The sequence below is a fragment of the Coccomyxa subellipsoidea genome, assembly GCF_000258705.1.
Source record: "Coccomyxa subellipsoidea C-169, whole genome shotgun sequence".
NCBI lineage: Eukaryota > Viridiplantae > Chlorophyta > Trebouxiophyceae > Coccomyxaceae > Coccomyxa > Coccomyxa subellipsoidea.
In genome coordinates, this window is record NW_005178035.1 from 1,525,502 (window position 1) to 1,540,831 (window position 15,330).

A 15,330-nucleotide genomic window follows, 5' to 3' on the forward strand; every position below is an offset into this window, starting at 1 on the left:
AGAGGTACAAAGCCTCCTTACCCTGAGCCAAGTACTTGACCTACCCTCTAAGATCCTTCGCAGTCAAGTTGCGAAACTGACACCAACAACGCTGTCGCCTAGCAGGAGCTGATAAAAAAGCTCCTTGCGTAAAAATGAAGGAAGAAATACAACACAATTCTGTACACTTTATACACTAGTCCACATTCAGTGAGAAACATCAACTGCGGGCCAAGCTCATGAACATCATCAGCAATCTGGGAAAATACTGAGCCTTTTACTCCCATATGGGAAGGCGTTACAACGTGCTACTTGCAGATGCGTTTGAAAGTGTCCTATGCTGGTCTAGCTGCCGTGCCAGAAGTAAGCCAGCGCTGCACCGGCCGTCTGCAGGGCGCTGCCGATGCCGGCTCCTTCTCCCTGCATCTCTTCGCTCTGCATGCCTGTCAGAGGCAGCATGCCGGTCGCCACTGCCGCGTCCATGGACGCCTCTGCGCGCTCCTCAAAGAGGCCTGCAGCCACAGCACCATCATGCATGCTGATTCCCCTCACAAGAAAACTATCCATGGTAATTGACTTTGAAACCAGCGCATGCATGCTGCACGGGCAGTTCACTGTATCACTCGACCTCAGAGCTCACCCTATATCGCCTGCTGCACATGCAATATCTCTTGAGCACGATGCAGAACCAGCAGGGATTTGCTCCTGGGACTGCTGGGAAACAAGAGGACTGTGTTAGAGCACACCTTTGCGGGCGCTGGTGAGGAGCAGCTTCTTCTCGGCAGCCACAGCTTTTGAGAGAGAACGCAGCTGCTGGGCCCGCTCGTGCACCGCGAGCGCAAAATAGAATTGCCGGCGCAGCATCTCGCCATCTTGCACTTGGATCGGCAGCGGCCGGTTTGGCGCGGAAGCCGGCAGGTAGCTGCAGTCCTGGGGCTGCGCCCTGCAGCCTCCTGCCTGCATGATTGCCTGCAATGATCCACAGAAATTTATGTGCTGTATTTAAATGAGATAATGTAACAACGACGTGCTAGAAGCTGAGCCATGTGCAAGCCATGCCCTGCTGAGCTGATCTAGTTTTATCTCATTTCTAAGGATTAGCATCCATGAGTAGTATAAGTAGTATATGCAAAGTTTTGCGCTGTTTGAGACATGCCCAGTACATAAGGGGGAGTGGCTGCCCACCTGAATGTCTGGCAGCAGCGCCAGAGGCACCGAGCACTGCTCTGTCGCGGCCTCCAGTCGCCCTTGAATGTCCTCATAGTGCCTGGGAACACAAAGGAGCCACGCACCTCTTCAGTCAACAATGCACGAACGTATCCCCCCGTCGCCATCCACAACAATTGCATGGCCCATTATAGTACTGCAAGAGCTTTCACATCTTAACATTAAGGTGGGTAGCTGACAGGGGCCAGGCCTAGGACCAGACCTGCGGCGGTCTCCCCAGGGGAGGGAAAAACCAGCGATGTAGCTGTTGCGCAGAACCTCACGCGCAGCTATGGCCTCGGATGCAGCCAGCTTCAGGTACCCGTAATCTGACACATGCACAGATTAAAGCTCAAATCACATTCATCGGTTCATTTGTTCAGCAAGAACAATTCGAATTTGCCTAATCAAATCATATGTACAACCTCAAAATGTTCCAAATATCCCTTTGCTATCCTCCCTCTATGGCAAGTACCTCAAGTATTGCATCATGATGCTGCAAGTGCGTCACAGCACAAGAGCCAAGGAAATTACCTGCCGCATCCTGCTGTTCAGGCCATTGCTGTGGCGCGAGCTTGCTTACAGCGTCAGGCGGACGCTCTGAGTCCTCTTGAGAAGCGGACTGGTTGCTCTCTGCCAGGGCTGCAGGGGAGCTGGGGCATGGCTCGCTAGCAGACGTGGCCCCGTCAGTGTCATCTAGCAGTTCGCCCAGCCCAACCCGGGCAGGTGGGCAGCTCTCTTGGGCAGCACTGGCCACTGTGGGCCCAGGACCTGCCTCTGCCTCACATCCCTGACTCCCTGCATGGAGCCACCAACACATGCAACGTCAGGAGAAGGTATAGCCACAAGCCATGCTTTACAGTGTACACCAGCAAGATGATCTACTGCCAGCATTGAAAGGCCATTTTCACCCAGGTGCCCGCCAATTTCAGGGCGCCAGGATATGGCCTGCCCAGATTGGAATCGTACAGCAGAACAGAGGCTGGGGAGCCTGAGACGATAGTGACATTTACAAACAAGGGAAGAAGAATAAATCACATATGATCGATCAAGTCCACGTGTGCGGAGCATCTCCAGTTGGGCCAAGCAGAGCTGCGCACTGTGATTCAGGGGCAGTCCGGCTGTCAGCAGAGCGCTCATCCACTCAGCTGCCACGTGCAATTGGCGGGCGTCACACTCAGAGGCTTGGTAGCGCCGCAGATAGTAATTGAGCCGGAAGAGCATCGCAGCATCCTGCAAAATGCATCAATGATATGCTCCATCAGCAGGCTCTAAGTCAGGCAGATCTTCTTTTCATGTCAGCATGTGAGTCAGCCCAATATCCATCAGCTTTGCGGCTTCATGCGCGCAGCAAATGCACTTTCTGTTGTATAATGATTTGCCCGGCATGCAAAGCTTGTGGAGTACAGCTAGTTTCGCGAATTCTGACCTTGACCAATGGTCCAAGAAAGGGTGACTCACCTGGATCCTGCCAAAGACGCTGCCCAGGAAGGCGCGCACTCCAACAGCTCCGCCCTCTTGGCTTGCCGCCTCCGCCTCCACCGCAGCCCTGAAGCGGTTGCACTTGTAGAAGCCACCTGTCGCTGAGTTGTGCGACGCCCAGTCACCACCGCAGATCTGCATGCATGGACATCCAATAAAAATACAGCATTTAAATTGACATACCTTGCATGGAATCCCGAGCAGCACGCATTCCTTTCCTTTGTCCATTTCATCTTTGCCTGTTGTGGCCCCTGCCAGAAGCCACTGCCACAGTGCAGTACGTTTCTTGTACCTTCGAGATTCTCATCCCACGAGCTGAAATTCTTGTATTACAACTAGAGCACTATCTTTGCTTGCAGACATTTTTGAGAGGAGACCACGTCCAGAAAGAAGGACCGAGCAATGGCAGAGCCCGTAAGATAGCATTGACATCAATAATGAAGGGGTCAGCGGCGGCTCACCCAGCAGAACTGCCGGCGGCAGCGCGAGCAGACAATGTGGTTGCACCCGCCGTTCTTCTGGATGGGGGCGCCGCAGCCGGAGCAGGGCTTGGTGTTGCGCGCCAGCCACCCCTCATCTCTTTCCTCCATCTCCTTCTTCACCTCTGTCACCAGCGACTTCCACTCCCTCACCTGCGCCATAGTACACGCGCTGCAATGTGACTTTCATATCCTTTATTCCAGGAAAATCTTTTCTGCAGCGATACTAGCATCAATCGCAGCTGGATCTAACGTTGCATGAACTCCCTCATCGAATCACCTCTGTAGAAGAGGATGGCCCAAACCCAGCAGCGGCACAGGAAGAAAGCCGTGATCACATGCAGACTGGGTTCATTTGTTCAGCATTGTCACATCATTACAGACTTTGATCCCATCCTCGCTCTGAGAATGTGCTCAGCCTCATTAACAGACTTAACTGCAGCATTGTAGGTTGCCAATTTGTGGCAACCAAACAAAGGGGACGGTCATTGTGTACAGAGAGTTTCTGACGGGCCCTCGCCAAATCATTGGCCGGTTGAATTCTCGCGCAGGCGCCTGCAGCAACAGATGGCAAGAAGGGGTGGGAGACCCACCGCAGCACAGGTGGCAGGCTCGTGGGGTGCGCGCAGGCAGGAGAAGCAAAATGCGTGGCCGCACGAGCAGCGCACGTCCAACGCGCGCCCGTTGCCGGCCGCCGCTGCGACGCCGTCAGCCGCCCCGACGCGAGCGTCTACCGTCAGGCACCGCCCGCAGCCGGCCCTCGGACACCTGATCAGGCAGCACACCCAATCAGGACCGCACCTCAGCACACCTAAGCGCTTACTCATTGCCTGAACGGGAGCCCTCAAACAAATTTATCAAGCATATAGCAATGTATGTGCAAGGACATGAAGCATGCAGGGAGAAAGGCTTTGAGAAACAATACAGAGGCGCACCATTTAATAACCGGATTAGTGTCTGCGTAGCTCTGCGCCAGCAGCTGCTCAAAGCGCTCCCTTTGCGACTTTGACAGAAGCTGCTGGGCAACTGCGAAGGGCAGCCGGCAGCTGCAGCCGACAAAAGGGCAGCCGGTCCTCTGGACGTCCCCGTCTGACAATCTCACCTTCAGAATGCCCTGCATGCATCCCCTCGATCATCAATCATCATAAGTCTTGAAAAATTGAGAATGATTCCATCCGAGTCAGCTGCTGCACGTGAAAACAACATTGCTCACAAGATCGGAAGAGAGAGAGATAGCTAGAGAGAGTGCGTTGTCACCTTCCAGCATGTGTCGCAGGTCACATGGCCGCAAGGGAGTGCAACAGACAGCTTCCTGGGGTTGACAGGCTCAAAGCAAACGATGCAGCCCTGGCCATCTGCTGGAACTGCAGGAGCTCGGGTGCTTGGGGCAGCTGCCTCTGAAGTGCTGGCCTCACTTTCAGTGGACACCCCAGCTGCTCTCAGTGCACCTGTGGGATTGAGAAATCCTGTCATGTAGTGAACAATAATGGGGACATGTAGTCTCTCATGAATGGCCTCAATTGGAGCAGATAATGCGTATTCTTCAGATGCAGCGACTCGACTTCAAGGAAGTCATTCCTTGCATGAGCTGGTGTGCTCACCTTCTGGATCGCTAAAGTAAGCATCCACTGTGCGGTGCTCATTCCATTGATTGACTTCCAGTAGAGCCATGGCGCGTGCATGGTTTACGTCTAGAACATACATGATGTGCTCCACGCTGCAGCAACCAGAGGCACTTACATCTTGACAAGCTTTTCACAAAACAGTTTATCATCAGACAAAAGCGTTAGAACATATTCCCAACACCTTTTGAGCAAGAGCAGCAGTCTTGCGTGAGCATTGTTGTGTGAGGCCAAAACAAAACACACCTTTTCTGTTGGTGCTGTGCAACCTCTGCATTGTTTGCCAACACAATAGCAGAGGCCTTGCTCTCTGTGCTGCACTCATCGGGGTCTTCCTGGAGTGGCGGTCCAGCGCTGCTGCTCCCTACAGGGGGAGGTGAAGGCCGGGGCTCTTGGCCCTGACGAAGGACGAAGTTGAACACCTTGCCCAGAGCATTTGGCTGCACAAGACAACACATGCTTCATCAGACCAAAGGTGCAATCGGAAGGGCTTTGCTGCATTTCAGCTGCGAGTGGAGTGGGCAAGCAGGAAGAGGCAAGCACCAACCCAAAGGCTGCAACGTTCATGCCAATAAATATTACATGCAAAGCGTACGTAGCAAAGTATGGTAGCACGCACTCCAATTACTCATAGTTTCTCACCAGGGCAAAGAGAACGCCGCCGTGCTTGGCGCCCTCCTCGGCAGCCGGCAGCAGCTGATTCAGCTCGCGCCGCGCGTCCTCCAGCTCAGGGCACTTTGACAGCGCACCGGCGGCGATCAGCAGCCGCACGGCCGGCCACTGCTGACTCACCAGCGCCACATCCAGCGGCCGGCGGCTCTCCGAGTCCTTCTCCGTTACGGGGGCGCCGACTTGCGCCGCACCTGCGGCCGGCCGGTGCGTGAGCAGCACCTGCGCGTGCGATGAGTCATCCCATGAGTCACCCCGCCAGCTGGCAGAGACTAAACAGATTGCTCATGAAAGGGGAAAGCTAGCATGGATACACTTTGTTGCAGCACATTAAAGGAGCCGCTTGGATGCCAAAGATGCAGCAGCGGCCAGTGCTAGAGCATGTCCTTGTACCATTTCAGGTGTTGCTCCACGCTTGGTGTAATATCTTGAAGGCATGAAGGGATGTGGTGGGGCGCACCTCGAGTATTTCCAGAGAGCGGGAGCGGAGGGCGCAGTGCAGGGGCGTTTCCAGGCGCGCATTGACAGAGGTCAGGTCCACCTGGTAGCCCTTGTCCAGCAGGAACCTCAGCAGCTCTGCCCGGTCTGAGGCGTGCCCTGCCCCCGGCCCCCTGATGCACAGCGATGACAGTAGCCGAGACACCCTGCACGATAACACAAACCCCTCATGCACAGCAATCTCCCCTTGAAGTGCTTTATATTCTCAGTTGCATGCAGAATCAGAATGAGGCCTGTCTTGCACATGTGCCGCTACTTGCAGAGCTTGTTTCGGGTTGATACAGTCACCGGATGTCAAGTATCATTAGACCTCACAGGTAAAGGCACTGCAAGGTGGGAAGGCTGCGTACAAGGAGACAGGGGAGCCGAGGGCGATGTAATGGATGGGCATGTTGGCCTCCTCTTCGTCATAGACAAAGTCCAGACGCGCAGGTGTGAGCCAGTCCTCGTGCACCCCAAACCTCCGCAGCACCCAGGACCCCACCAGGCGCTGGATGCCCACCTTCCACAGCGAGTGCTGTGCTGTCAGCAGGCTTGCGACCTGCCATGCAAACAATCACAACGTCAATCCAGGACGAGAAGTGCAACACAGGTTGAAGCATCCCGCCTGAGCTTTTGAAGGCCCTCACGAGCACTAATGCCCAGCACCTTCAGATGTCATATAGAGGACTTGTCTGACGATAAATCATGGCAAAGCAGCAGACAGAAGTCAAGAAAAGCCTGTGAGTGGATCCTTGTACTGGAGGTCAGGTAAGGCAGAGGCCCTTAAAGGGGGGTTTGAAAGAACAACTATCAATCATGCATCATACCTTGCGGACATCGCCCGTTTGACAGGCACGTCTGAGCTCTATTTGCTTAGCTGGGATAGGGCCCAACGGTTTTTTTGTGCCGTTCTTCGCCCCCATCCAGTATCTACACAACGCGTCCTAGGGTTGTGGCAGCAAAAGTACCCGTAATGTGCTGGTCTGGGGATATTTAAACCATCAATGTAACGCCAAAATCGCTAGTGTCCATTGGAGTTTAAAGGTATGCCGCAGCAAAGGCAGGAACCCATACTCAAGACGCATCGCCCCCTTCATGTCCTCTACATCCTAGCTTTCAACATTTTCACAACGGACAAAAGTTATATTCAAGTGTTCAGCCATTATTGAATTATAGATCGCGCGCAAGCAGGACAAAGTTTGAGCAAACGAAAGATGCAACGTACTTGGCAGAGTGATGACGTCATGGGACCAGCTTCCTGCAGGTGGAGAGCTACAGTAGAGCCCAGCTACTCCTGGGTAAATGCCGTGATTAGATTTCCCGTCCACGAATCTGTCCAGTCAATATAGCATGCTTTTGATTTGCCAGCTCTTTCTCTAAATTGCCCATCTTGTCCTTGCAAGGAAATCGACACTGGTTTTGTCTGGGGCTGATGATACTGGAAGTGTGTATAGCTCTCAATTACCCCCACAAAGTGCACCAGGTAACCCAAAAAAACTGCAAATATAGCGAACGCCACTTGCCACATTGCAGAATGTCAGATCGCTTATCGCAATGCCCATGTTGCCTTGATGCTTCAGGTCTTCCAGGAACCCCAGCGTGCACAGTTTAAGCGTTGTTCCATCAGAAGGCAGGCAAAACAATATATAAAACAAACGCTCCGCAGCAGCAACTCAAGTGACAGCGTTCAACAGTCCGCCACAGAAGGGCAGCTGCCCCCGTGGCACCTTGGCTTCCAATGTAACGAGAGATACCTCAGATGGGGCGACAATGCGCAGACTCAGCTTCTAAAAATATATGCAGCGAGAGAGCTGGGCAAGGTCTGTCTTCTTTGCATGTTCCTGCGATATCTGCCCTGGAGCATGGAAGCTGCTAGCACTACGATCCTAAGCCCTGGATAATTCTGTGCGACCGCTGCTCGTGCAAGCAGGATGTAAGTTGGGTGGAGGAGCAGTTGGCTGTCTTAAGTGATATACTCCCAGACGTGGTGAAAAAAGTCAGCGTTTTGCAAGCCAGCTTTCTCCTGTCACTGGTCAGAGACCCACAGGTTTGCACATGGCCATTATGCATGATCACACCTGGAATAACTTCTCCATTGTGCTCAACAAACATGTGCAAAGTTCAGGCTGTATATGCGATCATAAAAATCAGCCTTCCTTGGTATGGACCAGGTGGTTGTAAACAAAATGTTGCAGCTGAAGGCGCTCCTGCCTTCTGTCAATGCCTCGGCCCTTGTGGCTGACTGCCCATCTCTCCTGCTCACTCATGACTTTATAGCGATTGAGAGGAACCTTCAAAAATTCAGGTGAGCCTGACATTATTAGCTCGTCACTGTGCCTCGCTACAACCCAGGTCCTGCACCAAATTCTTCAAGGCTGTCGAGGCGCTGAGATCGCATCCGGCTGGCCTATGGTAGATTCATATCTGTGTTTCCTGGGTCTGGAGTTTGAGGATGGATTTCTTTCAAGAGAACCTCGTGTAGATGTATACATGGCATGGCAGGGGCGCATTGGAGGGCAGAGCAGATGTGGAGAGGCTTGTGGAGAGGGAGCCCATGCTACTGCTGGCAGATGTTGAAGACCTGCTAGCAGAGGCTGAGCGGCTACTGCCGAGTGGGCAGGATCCGGTGTCTTACCTTGTTGCCAATCCGGGCACCCTGCTGGACATGCAGCAGGCTGGCCTGCAATCTGCCATCGATGGCAATTTGTGGACTGACAGTTCTGATTGAGGAACGTTAGATGATTATGCCTGCGAGTTTTTGACAGCTCCTTGACCAGCTCGAGGACTTTGTCTCGGATTAACAACTCCAAGTGTTGTGATTGCCTGAAGCAATCATTTGCTGCAATTTTGCCATTGAGAGATATTATTTCGTACTTCTAGGAGTCTGTGATTGATCAACATTGGCAAGGGGGTGAGATTAATTTAAATCCACAATATCCACTCCCTCATTTGGCAGGGGGGTGGATGGGTGGGTCCAGCCGGTGGGTCAAATTTTGCCAATATATTTTTGCCTCGCAAGGGGTCAAATTTGGCCATTTACTGTATGATGAAATTGATCCTGAAGCATCCCCGCCGATGGCTCCTTCATCCCGCTGAATGTCTTGAGGCACATCATGTCCTTCAACCAGAGTTTATTGTGGGGACAGCTTTGCCTCAAGCCAATGATTGCAATATCTATTCTATATGCAGATTGCCATCACAAATGGCTTTGGCAAAGATGCTACCCACTTGCTCATCAGATAATAATTTGACAAGCTTAACTCATCTTGTGGCTGCCATTAGGATGAACTTCAGGTTGAAAGGGTCACTGACTTGGCAAGCCAAGCTCAACTGTCAATGACACAGTGGTTGAAGGTTTTGTTGATCAACATGCGTCTCAATTGTGTTTTACAATGCATATGAGTCTAGAGACTGGTGGTCACAGCTTACTTGTCAATGTGTGTGCCTTTCTTACCATTACATGTAGTTGGGCAGGCAAAAACAGCTATGGGCAGTCATGTGCAGGGGCTGGGCAGGGTTTGTACAGTTGTAGATGAGTAATTGGGCTCACGTGAGAGGTCACTTGCCCCATTCGTAGCCTAATGAGGCAATCGGCGGGTCGGTGGGTGGGTCAAGGTACCCTACTGCCAGATTTGGGGTGTCACATCTCGAAAATCTCACCCCCTTGTTGTCGAGAATTTCAAATGGATGCAATTTTCTCAGTTATTTATACTTTTCTAAAGTAGTCTGTTGTGGTCTATTGATGAATAGTTGTACATCGGAAGTTCATTTCATCCTTCATCGAAGCTCGTCGACTCGTGATCAATGTGCACGATCAACTTGCTGCGTGTGGACATTATTGGGGAGCTTTTCACCAATTGAAACTACTTCAACGCTCCACTTAATTTCAAATCAGATTGAGACAGAATGGAAGCGCTCTCAACACGTTTGACGCTTTCACACCTGAAGTGATCTGTTGATCAGGTGAGTAAACTGGAAGTTGACTTGCTGAAAAAACACGTAAAAACACCTGGAATAATGCGCCTGTACTGCTCGAATACTATGACGACTTTGCTACGCTTTGCTGACTGTCATCAACCTACAGATGTCGAAAGGGCCCTAAAAACACCTGTTGTGCTGCTTGCTCCAGACACGGATGAGACCCCACGAAAATGTCCTGTTCTGGGGAACTTTGTCCTGTGGCCTACTTCTTTCAGAGGTGACACTAGAACAGCAACACAAAAAGCTACATTCCTGCTGCGTCGGAGCCTAGCTTCAAACCTTGCTTGTGTCTCACTTTTGGGAAAAGGTACAAGCTGAATTTATATTGTGCAGATCACCCGAAGAGGCTGGCTGCCACCTCGCCTGGTGCTGGTATCTCTGTCGCTGCTTTGGGCAGGCGCTGTTCTTGCTGTGTCTTTCCTTGAGTCCTGGGTCAAGTTCAAGGCCCCTTTCGTCTCGCGGCATGCTGCCTTGGACGTTGGCAGGCAGGTCCTACTGTCAACTTGGTCTTTTACACTGTCTGTCGCAGTCTACCATTGCTTCAGCTCTCATGTCGCCATTGCATGTCCTGGACTATTTGTACTGTGGGATGCTTCAAGAAAGCTGCGTACATACCTGCAGCCCTATGAAGTTGGCTACTAAATGTTCTGTGTTCGCTCTACAGGCATGTCTTCATGGCTTTGAATGCTGTGGAGGTGGGAGTCGTTCTGACTCTTCTCATGATTCTTTCTATGACACGGGCTCCCTGGGACTACTGGACGATGCCGGCTGTGCTTGCAGCAATTGCACTGCTCCAGTTCCTCTACCTGACTCCTGCCCTGGACCTCAGGTGCACTGCTTTCTGTTCTGTACAACACGAGCAGTGCAAGGGGACTTATGCAGCCAGTTGATTACCAAACTGGATGCGAGCTGGGTTGACATTTCAGACCTGGCTAATGGATTGCTTGCATGCTGGACTGACTGCTGATGACTAAGAGGATTTTCTGCTGCTGCAGGGCTCAGCAAATCATTGCAGCAGAGGCGGATCCGCAGCAGCTGAAAGACAGCCAAGTCAGGCACCTGTCCCATGTGCGAGCCAACGTGGCGGCAGAGCCCGCGCCATCTGCCTTCATGCACGGCATGTATGTCTGCTACGAGCTGGCAAAGCTCATGTCTCTGGGCGGCTTTGTTGTCCAGCTGTGCGGGCCCTGCACTGGAGCCCTATCCATGCCTCTCTAGTAATCTCTAGTATTGACGGTTGGGAAGCTGTGGGACATCTTATCAGCCCTGTGTGGCTGGCACGACCTTACCATACCTCTCTCGCTCTCTCTCTCTCTCTTTAGTACAGGCGCCGTGTTGTTGACTTCAGGGATTAAGTTATGAGGATAAGGAATGCAGCTGCATGCAAATGCTTTGGATTGGATGATGAAGGAGCGCAAAATGACAGATATACACAGAGAAGTTGCTAAGTGATTCAAACTCAATGCAAAGTAAACATACTCAGCAGGTCATAATCAAGAATAGCCACAGTGGGGAGAGATGTAGCTTAGTGGACATATCCACTCTGTATTTCCTGTCATGTATGATGGAAATTTTGAAGTTGTATCACAAGGGAATCTATTGATCAAGCAGTCTTGCTTGGCTGGCATCTCTTACAGGGAAATGGAGAGTTCAACAGTCCCACTTTGGGAATCCCAAGTAATTCATGCCTATTTGTATGATCAAATTCACCCATATCCATGTCGCAACCAAAATCCAGCAATGCGCTGGATTGTTGTACAGTATTGTCTATCTGAGAGTGACAATGGGTAACATAGAATGAAGAGACTTTGACACGGCCGTAGCTCCGCAGTGCCAATGCAAGGACTTGCAAGGAGTTAAGCTCTACAGAAGAAAACACTGCACCTACACGGTCTCTGCCATTTCCTGTTGGCGCTCCCGCTCCACTTCTAGGCTGACATCCAGGAACGCCTCTCGATTGAGGTACGGGTAGTCTGAGACCCACACCCCACACTCTGGCAGATACACCTCCTTCAATGCCTGCACCAGAAGCCCCCAGCAGTCAGGACCTGCGAATAAGTACTCAACACGCAGACATCCAAAGCCACACGTGGGCCATCGACGTATTGATTAAAACATTCCTACAATTAGATGCGAAAACCAAGATGACTTGGAATGCAGCGATCCAGGTAATGCTTGACACTAACTAGCCCTTAGGCCTGCAAAAAACTGCAGCACCCTCAGTATTCACATCAAGCTGGCTTGCTCTCACTTTTCCTGCAGCTACAACAAATGCAACAAATTCTGCAGCAGCCTCAAAGTTGCCATTGCTCTGCTTTTTCCAGGGTCATGTCTGGTGCACAAGCTGGCTGCGCCAGAAACTGTCTGGCAATTTTATGCCGGTTTGAACAAGCACTGATGCTCATGTTACTTCCGCGTCACTTCTGGCTCGCTGATCTCAGCGCCCTGATGTCTTTGAGCAGCTGACTAATCGTCCGTGTCATCACGTGCATCTCCTCGTCCCGCTGACTCAACCGCGAGATTTGAGAGCCAGTCGCAAAGGTGCTTGAGGCTGCTAGCAGACAACTGTGATGGGATGAACGCCGCACCTTAAAGGTTTCAAACGTCCTCCTCTTCGAAAGGACCAGCACCTCAGCAGGCTCGCCCACCCTGATGGCGTCATACCTGCGCCAAGAGAGCTCAAAGACTCAGACACCTACTTGTGAGCTTTGTTTGAGCCACGTGCTAGAGCAGAGAATTGATCCATGCTGGAAGTGACAAGTGCAGTTCCTCGATTGTGGGTGTGCATTGACATCGTTTCACCTCGGCGCATCTACAACTCTCCCCTTATGCACCCCACAACAAAAGACTTCATCGTCACACTTGCAGGCATGACACCAGGTCATGGAAAATCTGTATCAACCTGCTTGACTACGCACTCCTTTTCTCCTGAGAGATGACAGACTTCTGCAGGATCCTATTGAAGTTGCCATAGCCACAGGAAAGAAGAATTCACAGCTGGTGGTAGGGCGCAGACAGATCTTTGGCCATGCAGGCCTTGTAGACAGCTGTTTCCGCGAGATGCAGGGCTCCATAAAAGCTGTGTTGCCAAATTTTGTGAAACTGTGTTAGTCAGAGAATTGAAGGACTCACCGCTGGTGATAGGGGACAGAGAGCTCGCTGCGCGCGCCGCTGCCGTCGCCGACCAGCAGCCGCAGAACGCGCGACTGCGCGCCGACCGGACCGCGATCCCGGGGCGCCCGGAACCGCTGCTCCACCTTTACATCCACCTCCAGATCCACCACTGCCGCCCTCCACAGGCCCACGTGCCTGTTGCCCAGAAAATGAGCAGACTCGGCTTTTGAGTAAATTGCATAGGTGGCCAGGGTACAATATACGGTAAAAGAAACTGACTCAGCATCGAATGGAATGGCCATGGTGGAGCGGGTGCAGGTTCATGTTATCGTTTGGTGATTCAGTGGTGTTGAGACAGGCTGGTGCAACTCTACTGCAGCATATGCAGCAATGTGCCTGCCACCGCTCTGCGATAAGCATTTGAAAATGTGTCTGACATGCACTTAATCTTAGCATGCTCAAGACCAGCCTGCAGTCAGGTGCAGTGCACCAGGCCAGGAGCCATATCAGACACCGCGCCAGAAATATCTTGGACCTCGGAGACCCCTCATTATGCAATCCTTTGCTCTGAATGGCATTTGTGAGAGGACTCCAGAGGAACAAGATATTATTGGAGCTTCTTCAGGATAAAACGGCCAAGGCCGGCTGCGCGCAGAAGATCTCAACAATGCGCAATGTCCTCAGGGCTTCGTGAGAAGAACACAGCCGAGGCCGGCTACGCACGGAGGACCACAAGATGCAATGGGGCTTGCACAGGAGAACATGGCCGATGCATGAATCGCGCACCTGAACTTGGCGCGTACGTTCCTGTTGCGTAGCGTGGCTTGAAGGGAGGGGTACCACAGGGGGAAGGTGAGGCTGCCAGCTGCCAGGGCGCTGACTTTGAGAGTGGCCAACGTCACCAGAAGTGAAATCCCCAGCCTCTGCCACAGCACCGCTGAGTCACCGCTGCAGTGCTGGATCTGCTCCGCTGTCGGCGTGGCCGGCAGCATCAGCGCCTGCATATTCCACGAATTCTGACCGTTGGAAGAGAAGTTCTTTTTCAGCTGAGATGTCTGATGCCTTGCGTGCAAGGAGAGTGTGTTGGGCCAGGCATCCATGTTGACAAGAGTAACCACATGCTGGTAGAGTCATTATATTTGCTGATCGCTCTAGTCAATTATGGCAGACACTTGGAAGCAGTGACTGATTTTCAAGGTGCATAAAGTGCCATGCATGATTGTCAGAGTAGAAATGGTTGTGAGGGCGGTACCACTTCTTCTGGTCGCAGCTCGACAATGTCCGGGCTGTCTTCCTCTTCCCATGCACCTTCCCCTGCCTCCCCCTGCCCATCGCCAGCTGCTCTTGCAGCCCTACCTGACTGTGCTTCTTCCTCTGCCTTGCCTGCCCCATTACTGCTTGGCCAGGCACCGCCACTACCCTGCCTGGCTCCTTGTGATTGCGCAGGCCTTCCTCTATCGAAGCCCCAACCCCAGTCCTCTGCCTCTGGCTTCGGGCCACCTGACCAGCCATTGTCATCCGTAGCTTTGCTGCTGCTGTCCCATCCAGAGGTCCCTGATCTCGTTCCAGGCTCCGCTGAGCTCTCCCTTGTCCCATTCTGGGTGCCATTGCCCCAGCCATTGTTAGACGTAGCTTCAGGCCCTCTGGTAGATGCGGGCTGCGTGCTGGGCTCTTCCACAGGCTCATCGTCGCTAGGTTTGGGGTCTGCGGGGTCCACATTATCCAGTAGGCTCTCTCGCACTCGCCTGCTACCATTCCCTGCACACATGAATGTGAGCGATGAGCCACAACAAGGCACACAAAAGACGATGAGTACCGAAAATGGAATGACAAAAATGGAGCGATCTGGTACTCGCTAATGTCGATGATCACCTCTTTGCCATCTGTAGCCCGCCCCAGTCCTCACTAGCCGTCTTGATGTAGACAGGTGGTGGCCCACACGCCCATGAAGGCTGCTATTGCGCACCGAGTGTGGAGAACATGAATGAAGCTTGAAGGCTTCTAATTGCAGCATGCCAAGGTTCTTAGAAGGACAGTAGGTGGTGTTCCGATCAACAAGATTACCACAATTGCCTCATATGATGATGGCACAGCACCGCAAGAAAGAGTGACCGATGCTTTCGCTTCTTCAAAAGATGCGAGAACTGTAAAGCAACCTAAAGATTTGGCCAGACGCAGGACAGAAGAAGTAGACATGCACGGTGAGTCATCACAGCATGGTCGCCCCATGTGACTTGGACAAAGCCGGAAATTTGCAAAGTTAACTCACAAGTCAGTGCAAGGGGTTGATGAGCACCAGATTCTGCACTAAGACTGTG

The 15,330-nt window shown here is 52.2% G+C and overlaps 4 protein-coding genes across 4 annotated transcripts; 2 read left to right on the top strand and 2 right to left on the bottom strand.

Moving 5' to 3' along the window:
• Positions 1-324: 324 nt before the first annotated feature.
• Positions 325-6,840, bottom strand: COCSUDRAFT_63603 (hypothetical protein; the record flags this gene model as incomplete). Its single annotated transcript, XM_005647734.1, has 17 exons — positions 325-491; positions 726-948; positions 1,165-1,246; positions 1,409-1,514; positions 1,720-1,983; positions 2,286-2,418; positions 2,647-2,802; positions 3,129-3,299; positions 3,740-3,914; positions 4,082-4,260; positions 4,404-4,594; positions 4,748-4,863; positions 5,015-5,208; positions 5,411-5,659; positions 5,898-6,081; positions 6,286-6,476; positions 6,745-6,840. The coding sequence occupies 17 exons, from the start codon at positions 6,838-6,840 to the stop codon at positions 325-327; spliced, it is 2,877 nt and encodes a 958-aa protein (XP_005647791.1).
• A 1,263-nt stretch (positions 6,841-8,103) lies between these two features.
• On the top strand, positions 8,104-8,645 carry COCSUDRAFT_63604 (hypothetical protein; the record flags this gene model as incomplete). The annotated part of the gene is made up of 2 exons (XM_005647735.1): positions 8,104-8,222; positions 8,420-8,645. The coding sequence occupies 2 exons, from the start codon at positions 8,104-8,106 to the stop codon at positions 8,643-8,645; spliced, it is 345 nt and encodes a 114-aa protein (XP_005647792.1).
• A 1,927-nt stretch (positions 8,646-10,572) lies between these two features.
• On the top strand, positions 10,573-11,116 carry COCSUDRAFT_42158 (hypothetical protein; the record flags this gene model as incomplete). The annotated part of the gene is made up of 2 exons (XM_005647736.1): positions 10,573-10,727; positions 10,894-11,116. 2 exons carry the CDS (start codon positions 10,573-10,575, stop codon positions 11,114-11,116), a joined length of 378 nt encoding a protein of 125 aa, XP_005647793.1.
• Positions 11,117-11,782: 666 nt separating this feature from the next.
• On the bottom strand, positions 11,783-14,994 carry COCSUDRAFT_63606 (hypothetical protein; the record flags this gene model as incomplete). The annotated part of the gene is made up of 7 exons (XM_005647737.1): positions 11,783-11,917; positions 12,487-12,562; positions 13,031-13,207; positions 13,799-14,010; positions 14,265-14,395; positions 14,513-14,770; positions 14,979-14,994. The coding sequence occupies 7 exons, from the start codon at positions 14,992-14,994 to the stop codon at positions 11,783-11,785; spliced, it is 1,005 nt and encodes a 334-aa protein (XP_005647794.1).
• Positions 14,995-15,330: the final 336 nt, after the last annotated feature.